Below are 26,074 nucleotides of genomic sequence, written 5' to 3' on the forward strand. Positions count from 1 at the left end.
AGTTGTTCCGGGTTGTTCCATAGGAAGTGGATTGTATAATGTAGTTGAAAGAGGTTAAAAATTAGGGACTTGATACGAAAACAACAGGCGATAGATGAGAGCTAAAGGGATTGGAATTTAAGGCTTGAAGGCTAGACATAGAGGCTAATATAAATAATTATTTTGGGCAAAATGTAAAATGAGAATTAGGGCTTTGACGATGACAGCATAGCACTCAGTAGTAAAAGATGAAGACGATGGGGGGAGGTTATTTTTTAAGGAAACATGTAACTATGAAATATAAACTGCAAAATAACCGGCAGAGAGGGGGGTGACTGAACCATTGGTGTATATGACAGTGAAGTTTGAGTAATTAACATTGACATTTTGGACTTGTTTTTATCATTTGGCGTATATGTAATAACATAAAGAAGTTTTTGATAAAATCAGGAATAACTAATATTGGAACAATTCTAGTTTTATTCAAACATTTTTTCCCCCAAAATATATGTTTTAACATCTTTTTTAAAACTTTTAACGCCCCATTTATAATAGTTTAAACGTAAGTTCAAATACATAATTTTATAATCCATTTATCCATTTGGTAAAAATAATATTCATATTTCTCTTAATATATTTATTCATTTAAAATATTAAAATTAAATATTACTTATTATCCCAGATCTCTTTTAATGCTCCAATCCGGATCCCACCTCACCCTAGTCCTTTTTCGTTCCCTACTTCCTCAACTAATTATGGAATGAGCCACTATGCTACAGCATGTATCTAGCAAATCGAGATCTTTCTTTCTTGCTTTAATAATACTTAAAATATTAAATAATGTGTAGTACTAAATGCATATACTGTAAATTGGGCTAAAGCCCGTGTTGTATTATAAAATAAAAATAAAATGATTTTAAAACATTTAAAAATATATATTTCAATACTTGTTTTCGGATTGGTTTTTTCCAAAAATTAATGTACAAGAACACTTACAGACCACAGTGTTTTTGAAGAATATCCAATTTAATTAGAATATAATTTAGATGTAATCCATTGATTAAGCCTTTTACAACCAGAAGTAGCAAATAACTTTTTAGGCTCAGGACCAAATGGAACTATACGCAATATGTCACTGAAAAAAAGATTTATAATAAATATATTAAGTATATTTTTAAAATAATTATTGCCATACTGCCATAATTTCACATAAATTTAATCAATTGAAAATTCATTGGTATTTAAGTTTATTAAGATGAAAGTAATCAATATTTTATTTTATGTGCCACATTAAGGAAAATATTTATAATTTTGTAAAGTTTATATTAAAATTGGATTCATTTATATTTCAACATACCAAACATTTATATTTATAAATATTTTTACGTTTTTAGTTATACTGTAAAAAATTGTGTCATTAATTATAATTAAGACTCTGAAGTTATATGAGATAAAAAGTCAAATATGCAAGAAAATGTAATTAAAATTTTAAATACCTATTTTATGTTGTAATTGTTTTTTTTATTAGCTTCAAATACACCACAACTATTATTGATCAACAATTAAAGTACATAATACAATGTAAATATAGAAATATACATATTATAGAATAGTGCTTAAATATTTAAGATAAAATATTAATTTTAGAATGAACAGGTATCGTAATCAGTAAATAAGACATAATGGTATTTAAGTTATTGAAGTATAGATAATTTGGACTATGGAATAAATTATTTCTGCAGTAAGGCTGTAAAAGGAGAAATGGGGGACTTCGTTAATTCTTTAAGTTCTGAGATCAATTTGGAAAACATTTTATGTTGTTATTAACTTGCACGAAAATAAATTAAAATATAGAAAAATAAATTAATAATATTAAACTGAAATTTAACCAACATTTTAAAATATAGAGGAAAACTATTTGCCCTTTTGACTTTTTATTGAATTGAAAAAAGTAGTTAAAAAATTATATCATTCGAAAAGATAGTACCTACATCAGAATATTAGCCTGATTTCTAGCTTGATCTGCTATAAATCGAGAGCATATAGAATAATATGCTACTTCTACAACTTCAGAGCCCTTCTTATTATTTAGCATGTTTAACTTTTAACACGCATACTTTTGTTGAGAAATTTCTATTTTAATAATGCTGTATAGAATAAATATATTGTTAGCAGGCGCGGATCTAGAAATGAAAAAAGGGGGGGGGGGGCTAAACAAAAAAATTTACTTATTACTTATTTTGTACGAAGTCTTTCTTATTTTTTGAAATATCATAAGTACCGAAGTCCTAGTCTAAGGGGGGGGCTTCAGCTCCCATAGCCCTCCCCTTGTATCCGCGCCTGATTGTTAGTACATAAAAAAGTATATTTAATAAATTGTATTCATTACCTACATAATTACTATTAAAAGCAAGCAGTAACCAATACTTATTCCCTAAATATAATAATAGTCAGTTTTAACGTAGTTATTATTTTTATATTATTAACTTTCATATCTTATGCCCTATTTATGTTTTACGTTATTATGTTAGTCATTTGTTCAAGTTTATGATACATTAATATATATAGTGAAAAAATGTAGGCCTAGTTATCCCCATTGAGGACTTTTTTTAAATATAGCTATTAGCTATTAAATAATTATTGTGTAAATTATATGTGGTAATGTATAAAATATAAACTATGGATTTTAAGGAAATTTAAGGTTTTTAAATAATAAAAAATTAGCCAGATGATATCAATTTATAAATTAGTATCATAATGTAATTAAAAACTATAAACAAATGAATAATGGATTTAATTTGTCATCACTGGTTTTATATACTAATTATATTACCTTTTTGCTTCAGAATCCAAAGAACTATTTAGATTTTTCAACTCTGCTTCAATACATTGTAACACATGAACTTTTTCGAGTGGTAAAAATGGAACATAAAAATCAATAATATGGGAATCTATTATTGAACTTTTCATTAACCCACCTATCAAAATTAACATATCAATAATCAATACATTCATTATTTTAAATTTAAATAATTAGTTTGGATACCTAGATCTCAAAATTAAAATCTTCAAAAAAAAAACAAATATCAGTGAGAGACTTAATTACATAAAATATAAATATTAATGCATTTGTATATTAGGTGCATAAGGGTTATGGTGACAACTTATAACTATTGTAATTTGTAAACAATGATAAATTTAAGTTTTACCTTTTTCATTAAAAGCAGATTTTGTTAAAATGGTATCAAAATCTGCAACTGTCATTTTCTCTCTAGAAAATCCGTTATTCCAAAGATCTAAATACTTTTGTAAAATTGGATTATATCCAGTATTAGTTAAAAATATAAAAATTGAATTCCTGTAATATAAATGAAACAATTAGTTATGTTTCTTTTTAAAATTTAAAACTAATCATTTAACTAATCGTGCATGTATTATTTAGTACTAATACATATAATAATAATACATATTAATATAATGATTTTTTTTTATATTCAACACAGCTCAACATTTAAAGTGAAAGAAACTTCATGCAACATTTTCATTTTTCAAATTTATTAAAAAGCTATATAATAGTGAGTGGCGCCGAACACGGGTATCAACTAGGGAAAATTCCCTAGAACTATTTATGGTTGAGTTAGGTGAGTGGGTGGGTGATAATAAGTAATCAGTCATTAGTGGTATTTAATATTTAAAGCATCATCATAATTAAACAATAAAGGTAAGTATAAAGAATAGGCAATAATAATATGAGTATGGCAGGCCACCAGGCAATATATCACGATTATAATGCACTATTCAAGAGTAGCTAAAAATGTTTTTTATGTAGGTGGGTCTAACACCAGAGTTTTTCCTCATAACATGAAATATAGATCGGCACCACTGAGTGAATAGTATCAGACACTTTAAAACAATTAACTAGTTAATTACCTAGAATCAATGGACACATCATTGTTCTCAAGAATAGGTCCTAGTATGTCTAATATACCCATAGGAATATAATGGATTTCATCAAAAACAAATAAATTTGTATCACATGATTTTATAGCGGATTTCACATCAGAATAAAGTTTTTCCTGAAATATTAATGAATATTGAGTATAAAAATTTGAGTATTCAGTAAGAGTGAAACAATTAAATTTCATCAAATTTAAACTTTGCACGTTCATTATTAATGAAAGTATCTAACATTTGACCTCTTAGCTTTTTAAATTTTTGTAGGAATAACTTATGGGGAAATTGATTAATTTTTTAATTTTTTTATAGAAAAAAAAAATATATAAAATTTAAATATCTTTGAATATCTCAAAAAAAACCAACATTTTTTGAAATTTATAATGTCTAATAAAAGAAAAACTTAGGTAACATTTTTAAGTACCTATCTGGCTATCCACAGTTATTCATTTTTGATTTCCAAAAAAAATTGATTTTGTCAAGAATGTATGAATTACATCAAATTTAATAAAAAAAACCCGAAGTTTAAAATTAAAGCTTTTTTACTATATGCTCTTTAAAGCATATAATAATAAAATCTATACATTCATTGCTATGCTTGGAATTTAAAAGGAATAAACTATAACATATTACTGTTAAATATATAATATAACTTATGATGTAAAAGATAATAACAACGTAACTGAAATTAGTTACAGTACTCTTCAAAGTATCTCACAAATAATCAAATGATGAAATGCAAAGATAATATTATTATAGTGAGAAGATTAAATATTTAAATATGAGACAGAAATTAAGATTACTATTCTATATTTGTAATTTTTATAGAATATATTTTTATTACAATAGTTAAAAAAAAGCAGATAAGTGGATGTCGCTCTGCTGTACAGTAGGTTACAAGTAAATCAATGTATAAAGGCTTGTATATTTATATTAAACTAGAATTCAATGGTATAATATCATAGTATAAGAAAAACGATTGTGACTGGATGTCAGTCTGTATTTTTTATATTGATTTATCTATTTATTTACTATAGCCTGTGTTGAAATTGAAGCACTTTTCCTGGTAGAAATTGTGTATACGGGATGAAAAAAAAAACAAAAATAAATAAATACCATTGTAAAACCAATAGCTTCCTACCTCCGCTCAGAATTAAAAAAATTATTTTACATCCAAACACATTCATAACATAGTAATATACCTACCTAAAGAGTATTTTACCTTATAATCGTTTATTTTTGATTGCAAAGGAAATGCAGTTTGTCCATTAATAACATGATATCGTTTTTTTCTTGATTTTGTTGAATTGAACATATGACTAGCAATTAAATCTGATAAAAAATTTTTACCAGTACCACTGGACCCTTGAAAACACATGACTATTGGTTTCTTATTTTTTTTGCTACGATGCAAATTACCTGCCAAAGCCGATATTACAATTTTTGATGCAATATGTTGCCCAAAAAAACTGTTTTTCATGTCAAGTTCTAGATCTATATAAGGAATAATGTAAAACTATAGTATAAATACAAATGTATAAATTTAACACTAAATATACTTAGAAATAAGTAAGAGTTTGAGATTGAATTGTCTGAGAAAATTAAAAAATTCCAAAAATCGGAATTTGAATATATTCATCAGGCATTGGCACAAGGGGAAAATGGGGGTGAGGATGCTTGGTGAATCTTCCAGTATAAGTTATTAAGATACAAGTATTCATAACACATTAAAAACTTATTTGATGCAAGAATGAAAATATTATAATTAGTTACAAGATAAAATACCTTTTATTTCAAATTTTTTAGGACAATCATTATTAAAATAAGGCACTTTATCTGTCAAGTATCCTATCATAAAAGCTCCAGCAGTAACACCGACTGTGATTGGGTCTATTAATCCATAGACAGTTGTAGGTTTTAAAAAAAATAAAAAACTTGAGATACATAACAAAAAATATTTTACACATAACATGATTTTTATTTTAACCATACGCAAAATACTTTAAACTGTTGAAAAAATAATAATTTTATCAAACAATAAACCAATTAATTAAAATAAATACTTAAGTCTTAAATCAGTTAAATATAAATTATAATCATAATTCATAGTAGCAGTCAGCAGATGGTATAAGCAATAAGCATGTGCCATGTATAAGGCACTGAGATAGATAATAATATATTACAATAACATTAGTATAATTATAATTATTATTATTATTATCTATCTCAGTAGATAATATTATCTATAAGCCTTGACGGCGGCCGGCCTGTTACCCATATCAGTTTGACCTTATCTATAAATGTAACATAATCGGATCTAACCAGTGTGGTCAGCGGTCCAATTATTGAATTTTTATCAACAATTTTTTATATTATATTATACTGCCGAGTACTTACAATTTAAAAAAAAAAATTATTCGCAATGTAATGAGACAGTTTTGAGTATCAACTATCAAGTCACTAATGTGCAAAATGTCGTGAATCGGATCCGTGCGCTCCACACAAAAATGAAATGGCGGCTGATTTCTACTGTGCTATTCGCAATCGTTCTGACGGCACAACCCGCCACCCAAGATCCGTATGCCATTCTTGGCATATCAAAGGCCGCTTCATTGGCTGAAGTTAAAAATGCCTACCGAAATCTGGTGAAGATATGGTATGCTTTTTCTGAAAATTTATAGCAGCTTGTGTTGATATTTTTAACTCTTTTCGTTTTTTATTTTATCAGGCATCCGGATAAGAGTAACCATCCAGAAGCTGAGACCAAATTTATTGAAATAACAACAGCTTATGAAGTACTTGAATCATTTTTATTATGACTTTTATTAAATAAATATTAATAAAAAATTGTTCACCATAATATATTTGTCATATTTTAGTCATTGACGAACAGAGACAAGCCAGATAGTTATGCTGCGCCAACAAACAGTTTTTCCAGCAATTTCAATCAATTTTTCGACTTTGACATGGACAACTTTTTTGACAATGTGCATCATCGCTATACATTTGAATTCTTTAGAAAATTACAAATAAATTTGGAGTAAGTTATTCTATAAACAATGTTATTTGTCATGTAATAATTTTATTTTTTATTATTTCAGTGAATTTAATTCATTAATGCTAACAAAAAATAGCAAAAAGCTTACATTAATATTGTTTTATTCTGAATTTTCTCTTGCTTTTCTTAAAGCACAATCTGTTCTTAAAAAGGTTATCGAAGATGTCGTACCAATCGGTACGTTAACTTGTCTAAATATAGTTATAAATAATGAAAATAAAAGTTAAATAAAATTAATGTTTATAATTTTTAGGGGTAGATTTTAAAACAATGAATAAAGATATGGAACCTTCAGCATTTTGGAGAGCTAAAGGAGTGTTTATTCCTCATTTAGTATCAATCATAGATTCAAATCTCATAGTTTATCAAGAATCATTTCAGAGTGCTGACAATATTATTAGTATGTTTTCAAAATATAATTAGATCTATATATAGCTAGTTTGATGATATTTTTTGTTTAGACTTTATAAGAAAGAGTTTGCCTGTCAACCTTATACCTGAATTCAATGATGTTACTATTGATAAATTCTTGAATACTTGGTCAACTGATAATCATGTACGGGCATTAGTTATGCAACCTGGATCTCCTTTGAGAATACGTTATGCTTTAATTGCACTTGAGTATCGAAACCATATTAAATTTGGGTAAGTTTTTGATTTATACTTTGCATTACTATCTAGTATCTACCTATTGTGATAATCTGAAATTAATTGATTACACTTTTTAGGTTCATGAATATTGGATTGTATGAGTGTCGATCAACACGAGACCGATATAAAGTACCACATGATAAAGATACTCTATTAATCTTGAAAGAAAATGTTAGACATCCAGCCGCACATCTCTCTATGGCATACATACCGATGGTTGGTCTACGTGACCTAATGGAAAGCAATAAATATTTGACTTTACCTAGGCTATCTTCACAAGATGTTTTTGATACTCTTTGCCCAGTTGGTCAGAAGCAGTTTTGTTTGGTATTAGTGTCTCGTAACTCTCCTAATCATGAGGCTCATCGACAATCTATCAGACGTTTTGCTCAAGAAGCTCGTTCCATTTATCCTGACGTGCGACTAGCCTTCATGTATGTGTTTAGAGAGAGACAGCCACATTTCATTAATTCATTAATACAGGGCAGTGAAAGTCCAAGTGAACCATTACTTCATATAGTCTTGTTGACTAGGCTCAATAAAATCATGGTCAGTTATAAATGGCTTTTGGGAGACGACTATAACGATTGGGCTAACTATGATTTGACGAAAGTAATACATATTAGTTGGGAAATAGTATTTTTTAACATTTTATTAAAAAAAGCATATTATTTATTAGGAGAAACTGACCGGAGTGTTGAATGCACTACTTGGCAGTGAAGCGGCTTGGACACTGAGTAATGAAGCTCATATTGGCGTTGTTTTAGATGAACATGGTCAGAGCTTATTAGTGCGCATTGCTGCAAGAGCTCAACAGCATATCATAACTATGTTTTACACCATGATTGATATGACCATAAACCATGGGTTATTCTTTGTGTACATTGTGTTTTTGATGATTGGAACGATGGTGGTCATGTATTTTGTATACATTTTAGTGTATGTCAAAAAATATTTTGTACATATTGCACTTTTTAATTTGTTTATACTATTTTAGGGAAAATGAGATAAAGGAAATCAATAAAAAAGTAGATAAAACCAAAACAAAACCATCTCAAACTAATAAACAACGTGAACTTAAACTTCATGAACTGAGAGCAGAAACTTATAATGGACTAGTGCGACTTATCAAACCAGGGTGTCGCACCATTATACTGTTGATAGACAACAGCACTGCTCTTTTATTGGCCCGACAATTTTACCATACTGTGTGGCCGTATAGAAAGTCAGCCGTTCATAATTATTATAATAAGTTACAAATTCTAATATTTTATGTTTTAGGAATAAGTCATTAATGTTTGGATATTTAAACCTTGATCGTTCTCCATCCAGAGACTGGTACTGCGAATTATTATCATTAAGCCTTACAGACACAAACAAAAGCATACACATTAATACACGAAATTGTGTGGGTACAGTGTTATCATTGTGTTCTCTAAAAAAGTATTTCTGCATGTACCATGCTAAGCACCCAGAATCCTCACGACATGTGAGTACAAGTTGGTTTTATTTTGTTTAACTTTTATGATATAATTTCAATCTCATATCATAGAAGATAGATTACCCTAAAAATGTACGTGATATTAGTTGAATACAGGGTACCATGTCACAGGATGAAACCAATTTATAACAATAGTATTATCATAGTATATAAACTTGTTCATCACTTCCTTAATTTTATAGGGTTTGCAGTTACCTAAATTAATAGTTTTAATTTAATTTAAATTATTTAATAACTTATTACGTTATTATATGTTTTTACTTAGATTATGCAGCTTAAACTAAGTTATAGAAAAATCATTTAAAAAAGGAAATTAAAATTAATTATTTAGTAAAATTTCAGTAGTTTCGTTCTAATAGAAAAAAAATATATTATATTTTTAATTCTAATAAAATAAAAACATAATTGTTTTTAATTCTCTGCTTTTATAAAGCTTATACTGGTTACATTAATTTGTTGTACCAAACACTAAATATTGTGTAAGGGATCATTAGTGATAGTGCATGCAACCTGGCATAAGTCTGTTTAATAATTTATTGATATTTAATTATCCTAATGGATAACATTTTTGGCCAGCAGACTATCGAACCTGTTTTATACATTTATAATTTATCAAAATATTTTGCTACAGAAAAATGATAAGTGGAGAAGAGTTGGCATGAAACCGCCAAATAACGGTGGAGAATTTTGGGGTTTTAATGAAGAGTCCGATGAAGACAATTACAGTTTTGATGAGGATGAAGAAAGTACTGCCGGTTTTAAACCTATTTTAAAGGTAAGAAAAAAATTAAGTACTAAGATTATAGAATAGATTAAATTTGATAAATGTAATTTATTTTGTGCTACGATGTTATACTGACCATAGAGTAAATAAACCCTTATTGGCAACAACAAAATCATATAAAATCAATTATCACATATTTTAATTTGACTCGTTACTGGTGTATGATGAAAGGAAAGAAGTAGATACTTTCCACCTCTTCTTGTCACAATGCACTTGTTAGTCTTTTATACAAATTAAAAAAAAATTACATTAGCATTGCCCACTGTTATTAACCTTTTGAACAGACAATTGCTTCAATTGTATGATTTATTTATAATATATATTATATGTGTGTATAATAGGATAAAGAAGATGAAATTCGAACAGAACATTTGCTAGATGGGTTACCTATGTGGCTTGATAGGTTGTTTGAAGGCAGTACAACAAGATACCAAATAAATTATTGGCCAGACTTCAAGGTATAAAAATGGAAAATTATGAAAGAAGTATTCTCACAAAATTCAATTTTAAGTATTTTTACTAATTTGTATTAATATAATAAATGTTTTACCATATTCTAGTCTTAAAAGCATTCATTGTAATCCAATGGTATAATGCTCGCTTGTATAAGTTTGTTTTAAGCTTATTGGTTGTTTTTACTTTCTTTATATTATATTTTTTTGTGGTTTTCTCATTTTTTGTCAATTTTTTAAACCACCCTAAGAATCAAAATACTTTCGACTTAATTTTTGTTTGTGACTATTTTAAAATTAAAAATATTTCAAGTGTATTTGTCGACAACAACAGTCCCTTTATTTTCACAAAGTACATAATAAAAAATTTATTATTAAGTAAAATGAGAAGATATTTATTTCTTGAAACCACATCCACGTCTCCTACCACGAGCTCGTTCAAACTTGCGTCCCTTGGAGCGCACATATGGTTTAGTGTGGCTGTGGGGTACACCTGGAGCTGGACCAAAGTGTCTGCATGATTCACGTGATTTGCGTTTACCTAAACAATAATGATATATTTGTTAATTATACAAATATATAATATAATGACAGTTACAATATAAGAATCAGCCAATTCAAATATTAAACCATAAAATATAAATATATAATATCAATGGCGGGCTGAACTTCAATTTTAAATGACGCATTTTCATAATTATGTACTTACCACCACCACCACCATCCTATTTTTACTTATAACAAAGTTATGATGTTAATAAAATGTGATCAAAAGAGCCAAGAGGTCAGGCTTTAGCATGTAATTCTGCTCCACAGTCACGGGGTGGCACCACCCCCTTTGAAAAGTTGACGCAACTGCGTCAAAATTGACCACTTTGGCTCGCCACTGTATAATATTATGTTTTACCATGAAAAATATTATCATTGTTAAATCCAAAATAAGTTAACAATTTAATTTTGTTTTAATAGAATACTATTGATGACGGGGGGGGGGGGGGTTGAATTTCACTAATGAGAATCAAATTTTTAGCATTATTTACATCTGACTGTATTAATACTCTTTTTATATATTAATAACGAACATTTCTAAAGAGTTCAATATAGGCAATTTTTCGATTTATGCGCATGCTGGTCGTATAAATGTGTGTGAGTGACTATGTATAATATAAATAACAGAGCGCAACCGCACATATCAATAATGCATCATTTTACAGTTTTACACACCAATTGCAATTTACAAATGTAAAATTTAGTAAAATTTAGTTTTGTATCACCAATGATATAGCTTACTAGGTGATATTACAGTATGGAACACCTACCATACAAATTGAAGAGAAGTTTATCAAGGTTTGTATAGGAGTTGATATTTTATTTTCAATGTCCAATATTTAACTCTAAAACTTGTGATATTTAACTTTTTGAATTTGAATTATTGAGTTTAGTAATTAAAATATCGAAAATTTATCTTTAAAACAGACATAGATTAACTTCTCTTCTACAATATTTATAATAGGTGTATTTAGTCTCAAAGCACTCAATAAACTATATTATTGAAAATACAAAAATAAATGTTCATACAATTTTTCAATACCATTCATACCCATCAATCAAATTTATAAATTACATCCAAATTTATTGTCAGTTGTTTATTGCAAAGGGTTCATATTATTCAGTTGTTAGCTAAATATAGTTTGATAGTTATTTCCGTATCAAAAGAAAGTGTATTAATATTACAAAATTAGCATTTATAATAACAACTTGCTATTATTAAATATAATTTAATTGATTCATACTTTTTATTTACTTTTTATTTACTTTTTATACTTTAATTATTTTTGTAATAATTACAAAAAAACAAATATTTGTGGATCAAAAGGCAAGTCTGTCGAACACCAATTTTATGACGGAATAAAATTCTAACATTTTTATTTATAAACATACTAACGAATAATTGCATTTAAGAGCATTTCGATGAGCAACTCCAATTTCAAAAAAGTGACTTCCTTCCAAGCAATAAGTTAATTAATAGTTTTAAATTCATGTGAACTAAATCACGTATACCATTTTTAATGATTATTACCCATGGCCCAAACTAGGGAAACTTTTCTGGGGGTGCTAGAATTGTATCAGCAGCATAGACCCTGATAATTTATATTATTAACTAAAATGTTATTAAAAAACAGGGAGGCCAAGCCTTTCCACATACGATAATATATTAATTACTTTGTTTTCAGAATTCTAATAACAAACCTGAAGGCTCAGTCAAACAGAGAACAGGGTGTATGGGTACACTGACCGCGGCGAGCAGGGGTCAGTTGTATTATTTACAGTGTCCGTACAGGCAGACCGCTTTCTGTTTGACTGAGCCCTTAACTAGCAAAATAACTTTTTAGTTGGGCGATATTAAACTAAAATATATACTTATTCTGTAGTTTATAATTTATTAGTTCATTATTACTAATAAAGAAATAATAAAATTGTTAGGTTATAAATAACAAGAAAATAAAAATTATTAATTAAAATAATTTTCATAAATAGTACTGTTTGAGAATGAATTATTCTTTCATAATAAATACTACAAATAAGTTACGGGTTTTAAATTTCTGATACCACTTCTAGATTGTTCAACACAAGTAGCACCATTTAATGCTTTAAAATCATATTACAAATGTAAAATTTTCAATATTATTAATTAATAGTAACTGTAAACTCTCACCTTGCAATAAAACAGTATTCTTGCCAGTCGGTGCTTTCAACGCTAGTTGATCAAAAGTAAGGATTTCTCCACCAGCTTTTAAGATGCGAGCTCTGGCTCCTGAAGTTACACGCAATGCACATACCTGTGAACAAAAATTAGTTATTATGAGAGCTCCCGATGGCAGGGCAAGTCGGCAGGGACGTACCGTAAGCTTGGGCACTTTGAACAACCTCTTGTCATCAACAACAGTGCCAACGACAACTGCAATACGCTTTTCATCGGCGATCTTGGTCATGTACTTAGAGACAGCGCTCAACGATATCGGCGGACGGTTAATACGAGACATGAACAGACGTCTCAATACAACTTTGTTGAAATGGGAACGGGTACGACGAGCCAAGAAACGGTACAACTACAAGGCAGAGAACGATTTATAATACAATAGTGTTTAATCGAACAGTGGAACAGTGCGTTGTCCGCCACCCGTACTTACCTTGACTAACAGCAACAAATACACATCTTTGGACTTGGGTGCAGTCCGTTTGGCCTTATGCCCGCGCCTATGATCGATGTCGATACCCTAAGGGATAAAATATTAAAATTGAATATACCAATAAAACCACCACAAACGTGGATTGGAACAGATGAAAATCTTACCATTCTGTATTTTCAGAGTCTCGTTCTAGTTGATATTGACGTAAAGAGTTCAAGAAAGACACACGGCATACGCGAGTGCCCGGATAAACAGTAGTGAGCAGTGTTGCCAACACTATCTGCACCACGTTTATCAGTCACTGTGATAACGTCCATGCGGGACGCACTGTGTCTACAAGATGTACTGGTGAATGGTGATACAATAATATATAATCTGTGATTTATTTGGCGCTAAATATTTTAAATATTATACTACTACGCACGGACTAAGATAGATAGACCATAGACTTCTATCTTAGCCCGTGGCCCGTGCTATTACGTCAGCTTATAATTTAATACAAAATAATGGAATAGGATGCCTCGACAACCAAGGTTTGATATGGACTGGAAATGTATCAGGTCGGGGATCTGGGAAATTCAAAAATTCTAGCGGCTAAAATAATTATTAAAACACAAACTTGTAACTATAATTAGTATAATTACTAATAAGTAATATCTAATGGCGCCGAATCCAAGTACGCAGTGGCCAGAGAAGCAACGGCAACCATCTGAACCATCCACCTTATTCGAATGGGCGGGTGGATGGATGGTATTGTGGTAAGTGTATTGTGATCAATGGTGTAAACTATGTTATATTATAATTAAAGTTACGGCATAAGTCTAGTTTAGATTTGTTTGGATGACAAATAAATTAGTGCTATATAAATGTAAGACTGAAGTAATAGCGATTTCTAAATGAGTTAGTTGCACGTAGAGTGGACAAATTGAGCGGTACTCCTTTTGCTCAAAAACGACCTTCCTCTTCCCACACTACGTGATCTATTTGACCAAATAGGTATAATAAAAGAGTTTCCTCTTTTCGCCTAAAAATAATTACATTCTTTTCGCTCCGCACAATTTCACGTTCAATATTTGACTAATAGTATGTGTAAGTATATGGTATTATAACTTATAAGTATTAACTATTAAGAGGTCGCCACACGGACATTTGTTGTCTCCGTCTTACAAGTGCGTAACATAGTAAATTTACGCTCAGCAGGGCCGTCGTTACGATTTGCGAGGGCGCGAGGCCTTAGGCGATTTCTAAATTGCGGAATGCGAGGCCCCAATAATCAGTGATACAACTTGGTAATAAGGGGCCCGTGTGAACACTTTTAGACCGGATCCCTTACCTGCAATAGCAAGAATAAAATCAATTTATGACAGGCGGCGCACAGCCCCCCTCAATTTCCCATTGTTGAATCATTCAAGTTGTATGTTCTCTTTTGAAAACTGTATGTGTAAGTTATACGGGTAAAATGATTTCCTCGATAATTTCGACGCCTTGCACCAGCTGTCTGATATAAATGTAACAATGAATTGCCCGGTATTACTAAATGTTTGAAAAAAATTAGCCATTTTGGTATTTTTAATGTATAATTAAATAAATAAATAAATAAATAAATAGGTAACTAAATATACCCTGTTCAAAATAAGAAGCACATAGATTTACGTAACAAAACCGGTTTTGCCCATAGCCGCCTATGTGCTTCTTATTTTGAACTGGGTATATTACATAGTAATTTTTATTTTCGTAAAATATAAACAAAATATATTGATGGCAACAAGATTCTAGTGATCCCTCACCATCGTTTATAAATTTGAGTTCGACGGCGTTGATGTTAATTAAGTTTTTCAAAGGGGAGGTTACAAAGTTACAAGTGACACAAGTTATTGCGTATAAAGTATTTATTAAGTTAAATATAGAAATTTGAGGACAGAGCGAAAGGTCTCTGCCCGAGAAATTAGTTAATGTTAACACTATTTAAAAAGTACTGGAAATGGACTTATAGGCTGGCGGCGATGTGGAGTCTAAGTCCTCTTCAATCATATTACTCATGTTATTTATTACTCTTATCTAATTTGCTTATTGTTCTCTGAATAGATTGTAAATATCTTGTAAAAATAAAAAAAATAAAAATTATTTATTGCAATTTAAATTACAAAAATTAAAAATGTGGCTCGATTGTTCCCTTGTATATTGTAAATCGTGATAATTGTCAACACGTATCGTTAGAATTAGAAACAGTTTGTGACAATTAGAATGTTTTTGACAAAAAATTACGTAGTGGTGACTGGTGAGGCCCTTAAGAGGCTCTCAGCGCACTATTTGTTTTCTCTCTCTGGCTCACACGTAAGTTCGCGCAACATAGACAAAATTAATTTACGCAAAATCATTTTTTCTATGTGTTTAAGTAATCTTAGAGTAAAGTCACCCATGAAAAAAAGATAGAGAATAATACTTTTGATGGATTGACATATCGATTTGTCTAATATTGTCTCAAAACAATTTAAACTGCATCATTTAAATGTACAACATTTTTTTTATTTATTTTGAAAGTGGAATACAAAGTCAAATAGTAATAAAATATAAAATCGATATGTCATTCCCTCAAAAATATTATTCTCTATCATTTTTGTAATAAGTGACTTTACTTTAAGATTACATAAACGTATAGAAAAAATGATTTTGCGTAAATGCGTTTTGTCTATGTTGCGCGTGGACCAGAGAGAGAAAACGAATAGTGCGCTGACATCCTCTTAACTATAAATAATTTATAATTATTATGGTTGATAGTTCTTCTTAATATCATACATTCATATCTATATGATAGGTATATTGGCGTACTCGCATTTATTGTGAATTCGTAAAAATACTTAGAAACAACGCAAACGGGCAATTTCTTAATTTCTAGTCATGGTTAATTATTAATTTATTTTTAAAAATTGTTTACATATAATTATATAACAGAATGATCACTATAATATTATTATTATTATAGTGCTCATTAGTTAGTGGATTGTGGGTTGTAATGTTGTCAAGTGTACAAGACACAAGTTTATTGTAATTTTATATTTTAAAATAATGTCTTCAAGAACAAAAAGAGTGAAATTAGGTAGCGCTGAGTATAAAAAAGAGGGAAGGGTTAAAAAGTTGAAACTAGAATAGTTAAAACGAAAAATTTCAAAACTATAAACATTTTTTACGCCATCAGCGGTAAGTATTTATATCTTATACGAATAATTATTATTATTTAATATTTATTTATACTATTTAGCCAAAATTCACCTCTTACTATTATTTAAAAAACAGGGGAGGGGGGAGGGGTTATAAGGCGGCAAAATATGTGTGTCCCGGCGGCATTACACCTTAACACGGCACTGGCCACAAACACATACTATCTATCTATAAATTGTAGTTTGTACATTAAACTAATTCTCATAAGATCCATACAAAGGCACACATTCAATAATTTAGTAACATTGATTATAAATACTATAGTAGGTACTATACTAGTCCGTGGTGTAGTTACGTAGGGGAGGGGGGTGTAAGGGGTTTCACCCCCTCCCCCCCACAACAAAAATCTTTTTTATATTGGTATTTTGTTTTGGGAAAATTGTTGTGATAAGAGACTTTCGGCAAACTGCCGACCGCAACTAGATATTAAAGAATTCTTTTATATTCAATTTCTTTAATATCTATGCCAACGGTACGAATAATAAATTATATAGCACGACAGGTCGACAAAATTATCGTCGATAACAATTTTATCATAGGTAGGCCTCGATAACTATTACTGAAATAATTACCAATTATAAAATCGACAAAAACAGCGATAACGACGTCGAGTGGATTTTATTTTATGAATCATTATAACAGTCTAGTATTAAACTATTGCAACTATTTATAACTAATACCAATTTGAAACAAAATAAAAATGACGTTTAGTTTAACTAATAACTTGTAATTTGTATCATAAATATATAAAACCCCCCCCAGAAAAAAAATCGTATCTACGCGCCACTGATACTAGTATTTACAAGCCCGGTTTAAGGCATTTTGAGGCCCAGGTGCCAACATTTTAAATGAGGCCTCTGTACGAAAAAAAAATATTAATGTATATTATAATGTGTTCCGGAGTGAAGTCAAATAAAATAACATTATGTCAAAATGTTTAAAAGTTTTGAAGATAAATAAACAAATGCGTGATATGCATGGTTTTGATAAAAAAAAAAGTTAATTGCCCATAACTAAAAAAATAAAAAAGTTAGATTCAATCTTTAAAGGGTATTTATTCATCATTTTTGGTATACTTTCATAGTTTTATATGACGTTGGCCGGTCACTTCACCCTTAAACGTATTGTATATTATTCAATATTAGGTACCTGATATAATAAATATAATATTTAGATATTAGGTATATAGCAATAAATAATGAATAATGTATCACTTTATTTATAAATTATAATTTACAAGCTTTTTTCCTAGCTAAATAATCATCGATTTTTTTTAGGTGATTTATTTCGTGTACATAGCCTATAACGAAAAAAGTAATGGACAAATTAAATAAATTTAAAGTATCGAGGCCATGGTCCTTCCTGCCCCCCCTTAATCCGGGCTTGAGTATTTTAAATACTGTATTTATAATCAATGTTTAGTAATAATAGACAGGAGAACAAGAAAGTATATAAAACCACATATAGTGAAACATTAACCAGTTCAAGAAGTTCTCCCGATTACGAGGTTAAGTATACTAAAGTCGTAAAGACAATATTCAACAATTTGGGATTATATGTAAAGAGTCTACAACGTTAATACAATCATTGATTATAAATACTATAAAAATAGTATTTATAATCAATGATACAAAGTTTACGTTTTTAAATACCACAATTATTATTCAATGAGGGAAAGTGCCCTATTAAACCACTGAAACTTTAGATGATCTAAGGTTCCACCCCATCTAAGATCATTCATCAGTAAACTTGCCTACAATTGTATATACTATATATTATGTATATGATCTACGGGTGTCGGGTGGAACTGTGGAACTGGTGGATCGTATTATTATTTATTCGTATCGTGCATACGTGCATATCGTGCACCATTAAAGGTATACCAATAGGTATCTTAAAGTATAATGTGGTATCGACGGTATCGTGTAAGGATAAAAAGTATTTTTTACAATTTTTTTAGTACAATTATTTGAATAATAAAATACAAAATTAGAGATCGATGCAGGCTGTAGGCAGTCTTCTTCTTTCAGATAAAAAAATAGTCATCAAAATCTGACAATTCTACAAAGCCTCAGAGTTATTCCCGTGAAGTCATTTTTTTCGATATAATACACTTATACACCCTATCAACTCCTCCCCCCCTAAATAGGTATCAGGTAGTAGATTAGTGGAAAAGTATTATATAATTGAGGTGTCAACTAAAATACAAAATTTGATTTTCAAATTTTTTTTAATTTCGGAAAATTTGAAAAACTGGCATCGGGCCCCTAAAAAAAAATAATAGCTAATAATTATAAAATTATTCCTAATTTTATTTACAGTTTTTCACGCCAAACTAACATATTAGATATAATACTATGTGAGTAGTAGATTTTGTTATTTTTGTTATCTTTCACAGAAAACTAATATATTGTACGGAGTGGATAGGTATATTATAAGTTTTATTTTAAATGTTCCAAATTGTATACTTCATTAGTTTTATGAACTTTTTACCGCCGAGACTTTTTGCGGATACTTTTTTTCCGAGACATTTTTTTCGTTCCCCATATTTTTGTTGAATAATATGAAATTTCCCTTTTCTAAATATCTTTTTCAAGTGATGCAACGCTAATAATATATCAACACTGTAAACTATATCGCGTAATCATAATTTTGGCATTATCAGTTTTCGGCATCGGCATTTTCCTGTTTCTATTTCCGATAGTCCGAATAGTAACTTATTTACAATGTCTACACTATCTTTATATCTTGAATCTTTCAAGTTCCAAGCGATCAAACTGCATTCTGCTTATTTTTGTTTTGATGTTTGATTATCTGACCATAATTAAACACGAAATACGTAATGTTGTGATTCATTTTTTAATGTAATTTTTAAATAGAAAACTTTTTCTTTTTAAGTATACACTCTTCATCAAAAAGGTTCTATTCGCATAAAAACACTGATCCTTGGTACAATGATGACATGTTAACCACCAACGAATTGTTTTTATTAGCACTATTAGCTAAAAACTCTTCACTTGACAGTGGTCAATGGGCCGCGATTTTGCTGTTGTTAAGTCAAAATCATCTTCTATCTGAATGTAGTTCCTCATCGTCGTCATCACATCAGTCGATGGAACAACGTCCATACTTTGGCCAGCGGGACGGTCACATTAGAGATGCATTACTGGAAAAAGAGCTGGAATGGTTGGCCAAAGAAGATCGTGGTAAAAGATTACGGGTCGATAGACAAACATTTCACAAGTTATTGGCAAAATTGCACCCATACATGGCTAAAGTTAAAAATGGATTAAAAGTGAGTGCCGCTAGACGTTTAACAGCAACACTTAGATTTCTCGGTACCAGCTCTACACTACAAGAAATTAAGGTTGACACCCACATATCACCTCAAATGTTAGCAAAGATCATTTTAGAAACTTGTGACTGCATTATAGAAGCACTTAAAGACTACATTAAGGTATTTTTATTTATATAATATATACTAAATATATGTATGAAATATGAATATAACAATATTAAAAAAGTTTGGTATCATCCTGTGTCCAGAAACTGCAGGCCAATTTCCTTGTTTTTTTTATCTTACCAATGTTATTTAAAAATTAGTTCTAGCCTTCAAGGTATTCACTATTCTTAATACTTTTATTTCCAAATCCTAGTAAGGTATTATTTAATCAAAACAATTAAGACTTATAGGTAGCAGGCACATAGCCAGACATTTTCTAGTAGGAGGGCCAATAATTGTTGGCCTTTTTACCATTTTCCATATTTTTTCCCGATGAAATACTTGTAGACTACCTCACACTCAGCCTTAAGCGGTATGCCAATATACTATACAAAAAATATTATCACATTATTACAAAGAATAGATAGTACCTGATTAAAAAAAAAAATACAGAATTATGTATAATATCTTCACTTTTGGTATACATTTTTCATACTATGAAAAATAAATTTACCTACATATTTAGAAAAAAACTGATTAAATTGTTCAACTTCTAATAACAAAAATTAATTATAATTTTTAAACAAACTTAAAGTTATTGAAAAAAATGCACATACAAGCAGAAAATATTAATAATACATTACCTATTGCAAGTACTTACATAAATATTAAATAGTTCAATATAAAATAATTTTTCTATTTTTGTGATGTTCTGAAAATAATTGTAAAAATTATTTATATCTATAGTTTTTAGAATTTTTTTTTCTATAGGTAATTATTGAAGCTAAATTATTTAAACAATCATTTGTCATTTGATTTCTCATATAGTTTTTTCTGTCGACAGCCATGAAAAGGTTCTTTGCATACTGCACTTGATACAGGAATAGGTAGTTATTATCATGGCTTGTAAGTTCATGCCCTATAAATGCCTAAATAAGCATGCATTTATGCACTCAAAATTGGAAAAATATGCATTTATATGCACTAAATATCTAAATTTTGCACTTTAAAAATACTTACTTAAAAAAATCATAAACAATTTTTGAAATAACATATGAATTATCCATTCATTTTTTCATAGCTATATTTTATTTTTTTTATGTCACAATTAAAAAAAAATAGATTTTAAATAGATTATAAACAATCGCGTTTTTTTTTTTGTCAAATGTTGATTCTTTCATAGTATTTCCATACAAAAATCCATATTGATATAATAATATGAATAGGAATATAAAAATCATGTATAATATGCCCGATAAAATAGAAATATGCATAATTATGCCGAATAGGCAAAAAACCTCTAAATATACAAAAAAAAAAATGCAAAATAAGACTTCACATATTTAACAGTGATACCTTGAAATGGATTTCTATGTCATCTAGCATTAAATACAACTTAGCAAGATTTTATATGCAAATTCATGAACTTATGAGCCCTGGTTGTTATCATAATAGCTAACTTATAAGTTTCATGAGTGCTAACTTATACTTTTCAAGTATTTCAATTAAATTCATCAGGATGCTTTAACATTATAAAGAGTTTGATATTTTTTAATGGTTGTTGGTAAACTAGATGTTGGTCTGCCTTTAGACTTCCCGGATCAAGATTATAACGAACAGCTAAAGGCGAGGCTAAAGGTTTCAAATAATATATTTTTAATATATATAAATCTAATATATGATGGGTATGTCTATCAAGACCCTATTATTTATTTTTTGCATATAACGTTATCCTTGAATAAAAATAAATTTTTATAATAATAATTGTATTACCTATACTCTATAGTCTATTTGACGAGAAAATAATCAGTCTACCGACCGATTCTCGCCAGGGCCGTGCATCCCCCACCAACTTTGTGTTAATGTGTTAATGTGATCACTTGGTTTTCGACGCACTAATCAAATCATTCGTGATGCGCGAAAAGTGATTATTCTCTCATGGAATAGACTGTAGTGGTAAATAGATTCAGTGAGCATAATCACATTTTTTATAATTGGTAAAAATAATAATTTTTGGTTTTTTTTTGGAGGGGGGGCAGTCCTGGGCCAGAGTAAATTTAGGAAGGACGGCACACCATGGCCCCCCGGCTACATGTCTGATAGGTACTAACTTAAAATTAGTAATTATATCCTTGCCATGTCCTCTGGCCGCTAAGTTGTGAAAACATATAAATGTCCTTTGATCACTTTTGATACTGTTAATTTAATCTAACCTAATATTCCATGAATTATGAGAAATTCAAAGCTCATTACCAGGGCTCGGAAGTTGTAGCAAATGCATATTTTTCTTGGTTCGTCCTAGAACATCCAAAGTAAGATACAAATATGTATCACACTTCTCTGATGTCATACACGAAATTTTATTTTGCTATTTTTTGCATATTTACGGTTTTTATTGCTATTTTGCTAATTTAGGGTTTATAGTGCTATTATTAGTCATATTTTCTTAATATACATAATATATACCTACATGTTATACAAAATATAGGAAATTATCACATTATGTCGAAAATAATGATTAATTTGGTTAGGAAATAGGAAATAAATGGATCTTATAAGTACACTTTTACAAACATATTTAAGTAATTTAATATATATTTTATTAACAGTTTATAATTCAACTAGTCCAGACAGTCCCTGATGTCTATGAGCCCAACAATTTTATAAAATTGTATAATTACATTTAACTTTTTAAAATAAATTTAATATTTTCAATTTAAAAGCATATTTTTTGAGTTTTTAAGTGCATATTTAAGAGCTTAAAAGTAAAAAGTAACATTTTTAGTGCTACAACTTCCGAGCCCTGCTCATTACCATCTAATTTAAATTAAAAAATCAGCAGTCTGTTCCTTATGACCTCATATTATAGGTGATCCCTAAAATATTAATTTAGTTTCAATTATATTCCTACTACTTCCTACTACTAATTTTTTTTTTTTTTTTTTATCATTGTTATTTCATTATTAATTAATGATTGAAAAAATAAATAAAAATACCCTCAATTTTTATAAAATAACTAAGTACCTAACCATTTTGTATTAATTCATAATATTAATTTTCCTTAACGCTAGAGGTTTAGAAAATTATAAGTTTGTGTACTTACCCTACTAACTTATTGAATCAAGATTTATTTGTTAACTCTTGTTTAAAACATTGTGTAGGTACTGCATTATTAATTAAATAAATATTTAACTAATTTAACACATAGGTAGTAGTCTAGTAACTAGTAGGTACCTACCTATTATTTTTTAAATTAACTGAAAAAATAAAAATAAAAAATTAGTTAATTACAATAGACAATTAATCTAATTAAGTTATGAAAGTTCATTAGACAATTAATTAACTAGTTAGGTTTAAAACCTGTAAAATTTAACTTTTTAACTATAATGTAGTTTATGCCCATCTGATAACTAAGGTTAATAAACAATTATTTTAAAGGTGTCGGTGCCAGTATTTCCAATTTTCGAAATTTTTATGCTATTTGAATATTATGTTTTATATTTTAGTTATTGCCTTCATTATAATACTTTTCCACTAATCTACAGCTCGATATTTATTTAGACGGGGTCGATACGGTGTATTATATCAACGAAAATGACTTCACGGGAAAAACTCTCACTCCCTGTAGAATTGTCGGATTTCGTTAATTTTTTTTTTTATCTGAAAGATGAGAAGTTTCTACAGGTCGGTTAAAAGCTCGATTTTTTATTTTACTTTGAATAGTAGTAGAAAAATACGTTTGAAAAAGGACAAATTTTATGCATATTTCAAATGCATATTCCAGTTTCTATAATTATAGTTTTCAAAATCGAGCTTTGAACCGACCTACAAAATGTTCTCTACTTTAAGATAAAAAAAAAATTAACGAAATCCGACAATTCTACAGGTCGTGAGAGTTTTTCCTGTAAGACATGTTTTTGTACCAAAAAACGCATCGGCACCGACACCCTTAATAATAATATTAAAATGTTGACATTAAAAGTTTGTATTTTTTTTCCTGATTATTTTAAAAAACACCGAAAAATGTCTACTTTTGACCCACCAAAGTAGGTACAATCTAGTTACCAGAAACCTCCATCCGAACATATATTTTAGATTCTAAGAGGAGCAATAAATAATAAACAAATCACGGGAAAAAAACCATGAAAATATAAACCAAATTTTTATATTCTGCTATTATACCATAATTTATTATATATTAGATATTAGTTTTAATATTTTAATTAAAAATTTAGATTAAAAATTCACCTCTAGAACTCGTACTTATATCATGGAATTAATAAATAATAACAAATTAATTAAATACAGAAAGTCATTTAAAAGGAAGCTACACAAATATTTGTTAACATAGTAACATAGTGTAACATAGTAAATTTACGTTCAGCAGACATCGCTTAGTTCCGTCAGTTTAAAAATTAGACTGAATCGACCTATTATGAAAATGATGGTAAGAACATTATCTGTGTTCGTATGTTGGTTTTTACGATTATACAATTTTTAAGTGAGTTATGAGCATTTTTAATTTACTCTTTATTATATACACATAACTTGCTGAAAATTTGAACTATCGAAAAAAATCAACAAACGAACACAGATAATGTTCTTACTATCGACTTTCATAATAGATCGATTAACTCTAATTTTTAAACTAACGGAGCTAAGGCGCGTTCTCCTGAGCGTAAATTTACGTACTTGTAAGACGGAGACAACAAAAGGCCGTGTAGTGTAGTTAATTAATTTAATTACATTTTAGATTCTGAGTGAAACGATGAATGTATTGATTTTACAATGATGTGTTTTTTTAAAAATTTTTTTTTTGTCTGTCATCACGTTTTAGGACAGTAAAAGTGCTTGGATTTTCTTCAACAGTACCTTTTCTGATAGGAAAGTGAATCTAGTTGGTACTTTGGGGGGTTAAAAGTAAAAATTTCACAGTAGTTTTCAAAAGTGCCGTGAAAAACAAAAGAAAAATTAAGAAAAAACGTGAATTTTTACGTAAATCTGTTTTCGAGAAAATTGATTTTGGTTTTTGGTGTAACTCTTAAACAAATGACAATAGGTACATGATATCTTGACCGAATGTTTATATTAGAATTTTCTATACACCATAACATTTTCCAAATATGTTGACTTATTATGAGCTCTTTACGGACATTTTCAATGTCCATTTTAGATTCTGAGTGGAACGATGAATGTATTGATTTTACAATGATGTTTTTTTTTTTATTTTTTTTTTTATTTTTGTGTCTGTCATCACGTTTTAGGACAGTAAAAGTGCTTGGATTTTCTTCAACAGTACCTTTTCTGATAGGAAAGTGAATCTAGTTGGTACTTTGGGGGGTCAAAAGTAAAATTTTTCAAATAGTTTTCAAACGCGCCGTGAAAAACAAAAGAAAAATTAAGGAAAAACGGGAATTTTTACGCAAAATCTGTTTTCGAGAAAATCGATTTTGGTTTTGAAATTTTGACTGAATGTTTATCTTAGCATTTTCTATACACCATAACATTTTCAAAATATTTTGATTTATTTTGAGCTCTTTACGGACATTTTCATTTTCCATTTTTTTTTAGTTTTTTTTCTAAAAATATCAATAAAATTTTATTTGTTGGATAAAAAAGCTTGAAAATTTAATAGAAGGCTCCTAGTATATTGTTTCAAAGGCAGATGAAAAATATTAAAAATCGTTAGTCACAGTTTTTTTTTATAAACATTTAAAGTTCAAAAATTGACAAAATATGGAAAAATCACGAAAATTAGCAAATTATTTCGAGTTAGAAATTCATAAAAGATTTTTCTTTTTAAATCTAAGATATGAAAATGTGATACAAGATTCCTTATAAGA

General features: G+C 29.0%; 3 protein-coding genes across 4 annotated transcripts; 1 reads left to right on the forward strand and 2 right to left on the reverse strand.

Moving 5' to 3' along the window:
- Positions 1 to 840: 840 nt before the first annotated feature.
- LOC100572759 (torsin-like protein) lies at positions 841 to 5,950 on the reverse strand. 2 transcript variants are annotated; one of them, XM_003241650.4, is made up of 6 exons: positions 5,719 to 5,950; positions 5,156 to 5,427; positions 3,910 to 4,055; positions 3,189 to 3,337; positions 2,813 to 2,957; positions 841 to 1,114 (listed from the first exon to the last, which is right to left on the reverse strand). In XM_003241650.4, exons 1-6 carry the CDS (start codon positions 5,921 to 5,923, stop codon positions 1,006 to 1,008), a joined length of 1,026 nt encoding a protein of 341 aa, XP_003241698.3. In that variant the 5' UTR covers positions 5,924 to 5,950; the 3' UTR covers positions 841 to 1,005. The 2 variants fall into 2 exon arrangements, with proteins under 2 accessions (XP_003241698.3, XP_029347519.1); XM_029491659.1 differs by lacking the exon at positions 5,719 to 5,950 and adding an exon at positions 5,493 to 5,711.
- Positions 5,951 to 6,301: 351 nt separating this feature from the next.
- Positions 6,302 to 10,758, forward strand: LOC100168696 (dnaJ homolog subfamily C member 16). Its single transcript, XM_001946186.5, has 12 exons — positions 6,302 to 6,589; positions 6,662 to 6,728; positions 6,813 to 6,973; positions 7,035 to 7,168; positions 7,245 to 7,391; positions 7,453 to 7,636; positions 7,720 to 8,254; positions 8,322 to 8,581; positions 8,640 to 8,867; positions 8,924 to 9,131; positions 9,775 to 9,918; positions 10,269 to 10,758. The coding sequence occupies exons 1-12, from the start codon at positions 6,441 to 6,443 to the stop codon at positions 10,389 to 10,391; spliced, it is 2,340 nt and encodes a 779-aa protein (XP_001946221.1). The 5' UTR covers positions 6,302 to 6,440; the 3' UTR covers positions 10,392 to 10,758.
- On the reverse strand, positions 10,697 to 13,823 carry LOC100165946 (60S ribosomal protein L18-like). The gene is made up of 5 exons (NM_001162209.2): positions 13,735 to 13,823; positions 13,571 to 13,657; positions 13,283 to 13,489; positions 13,096 to 13,219; positions 10,697 to 10,920 (listed from the first exon to the last, which is right to left on the reverse strand). The coding sequence occupies exons 1-5, from the start codon at positions 13,735 to 13,737 to the stop codon at positions 10,775 to 10,777; spliced, it is 567 nt and encodes a 188-aa protein (NP_001155681.1). The 5' UTR covers positions 13,738 to 13,823; the 3' UTR covers positions 10,697 to 10,774.
- Between the last annotated feature and the right edge of the window lie 12,251 nt (positions 13,824 to 26,074).

The sequence above is a fragment of the Acyrthosiphon pisum genome, chromosome A3 (genome assembly GCF_005508785.2).
Source record: "Acyrthosiphon pisum isolate AL4f chromosome A3, pea_aphid_22Mar2018_4r6ur, whole genome shotgun sequence".
NCBI classification, from domain to species: Eukaryota; Metazoa; Arthropoda; class Insecta; order Hemiptera; family Aphididae; genus Acyrthosiphon; species Acyrthosiphon pisum.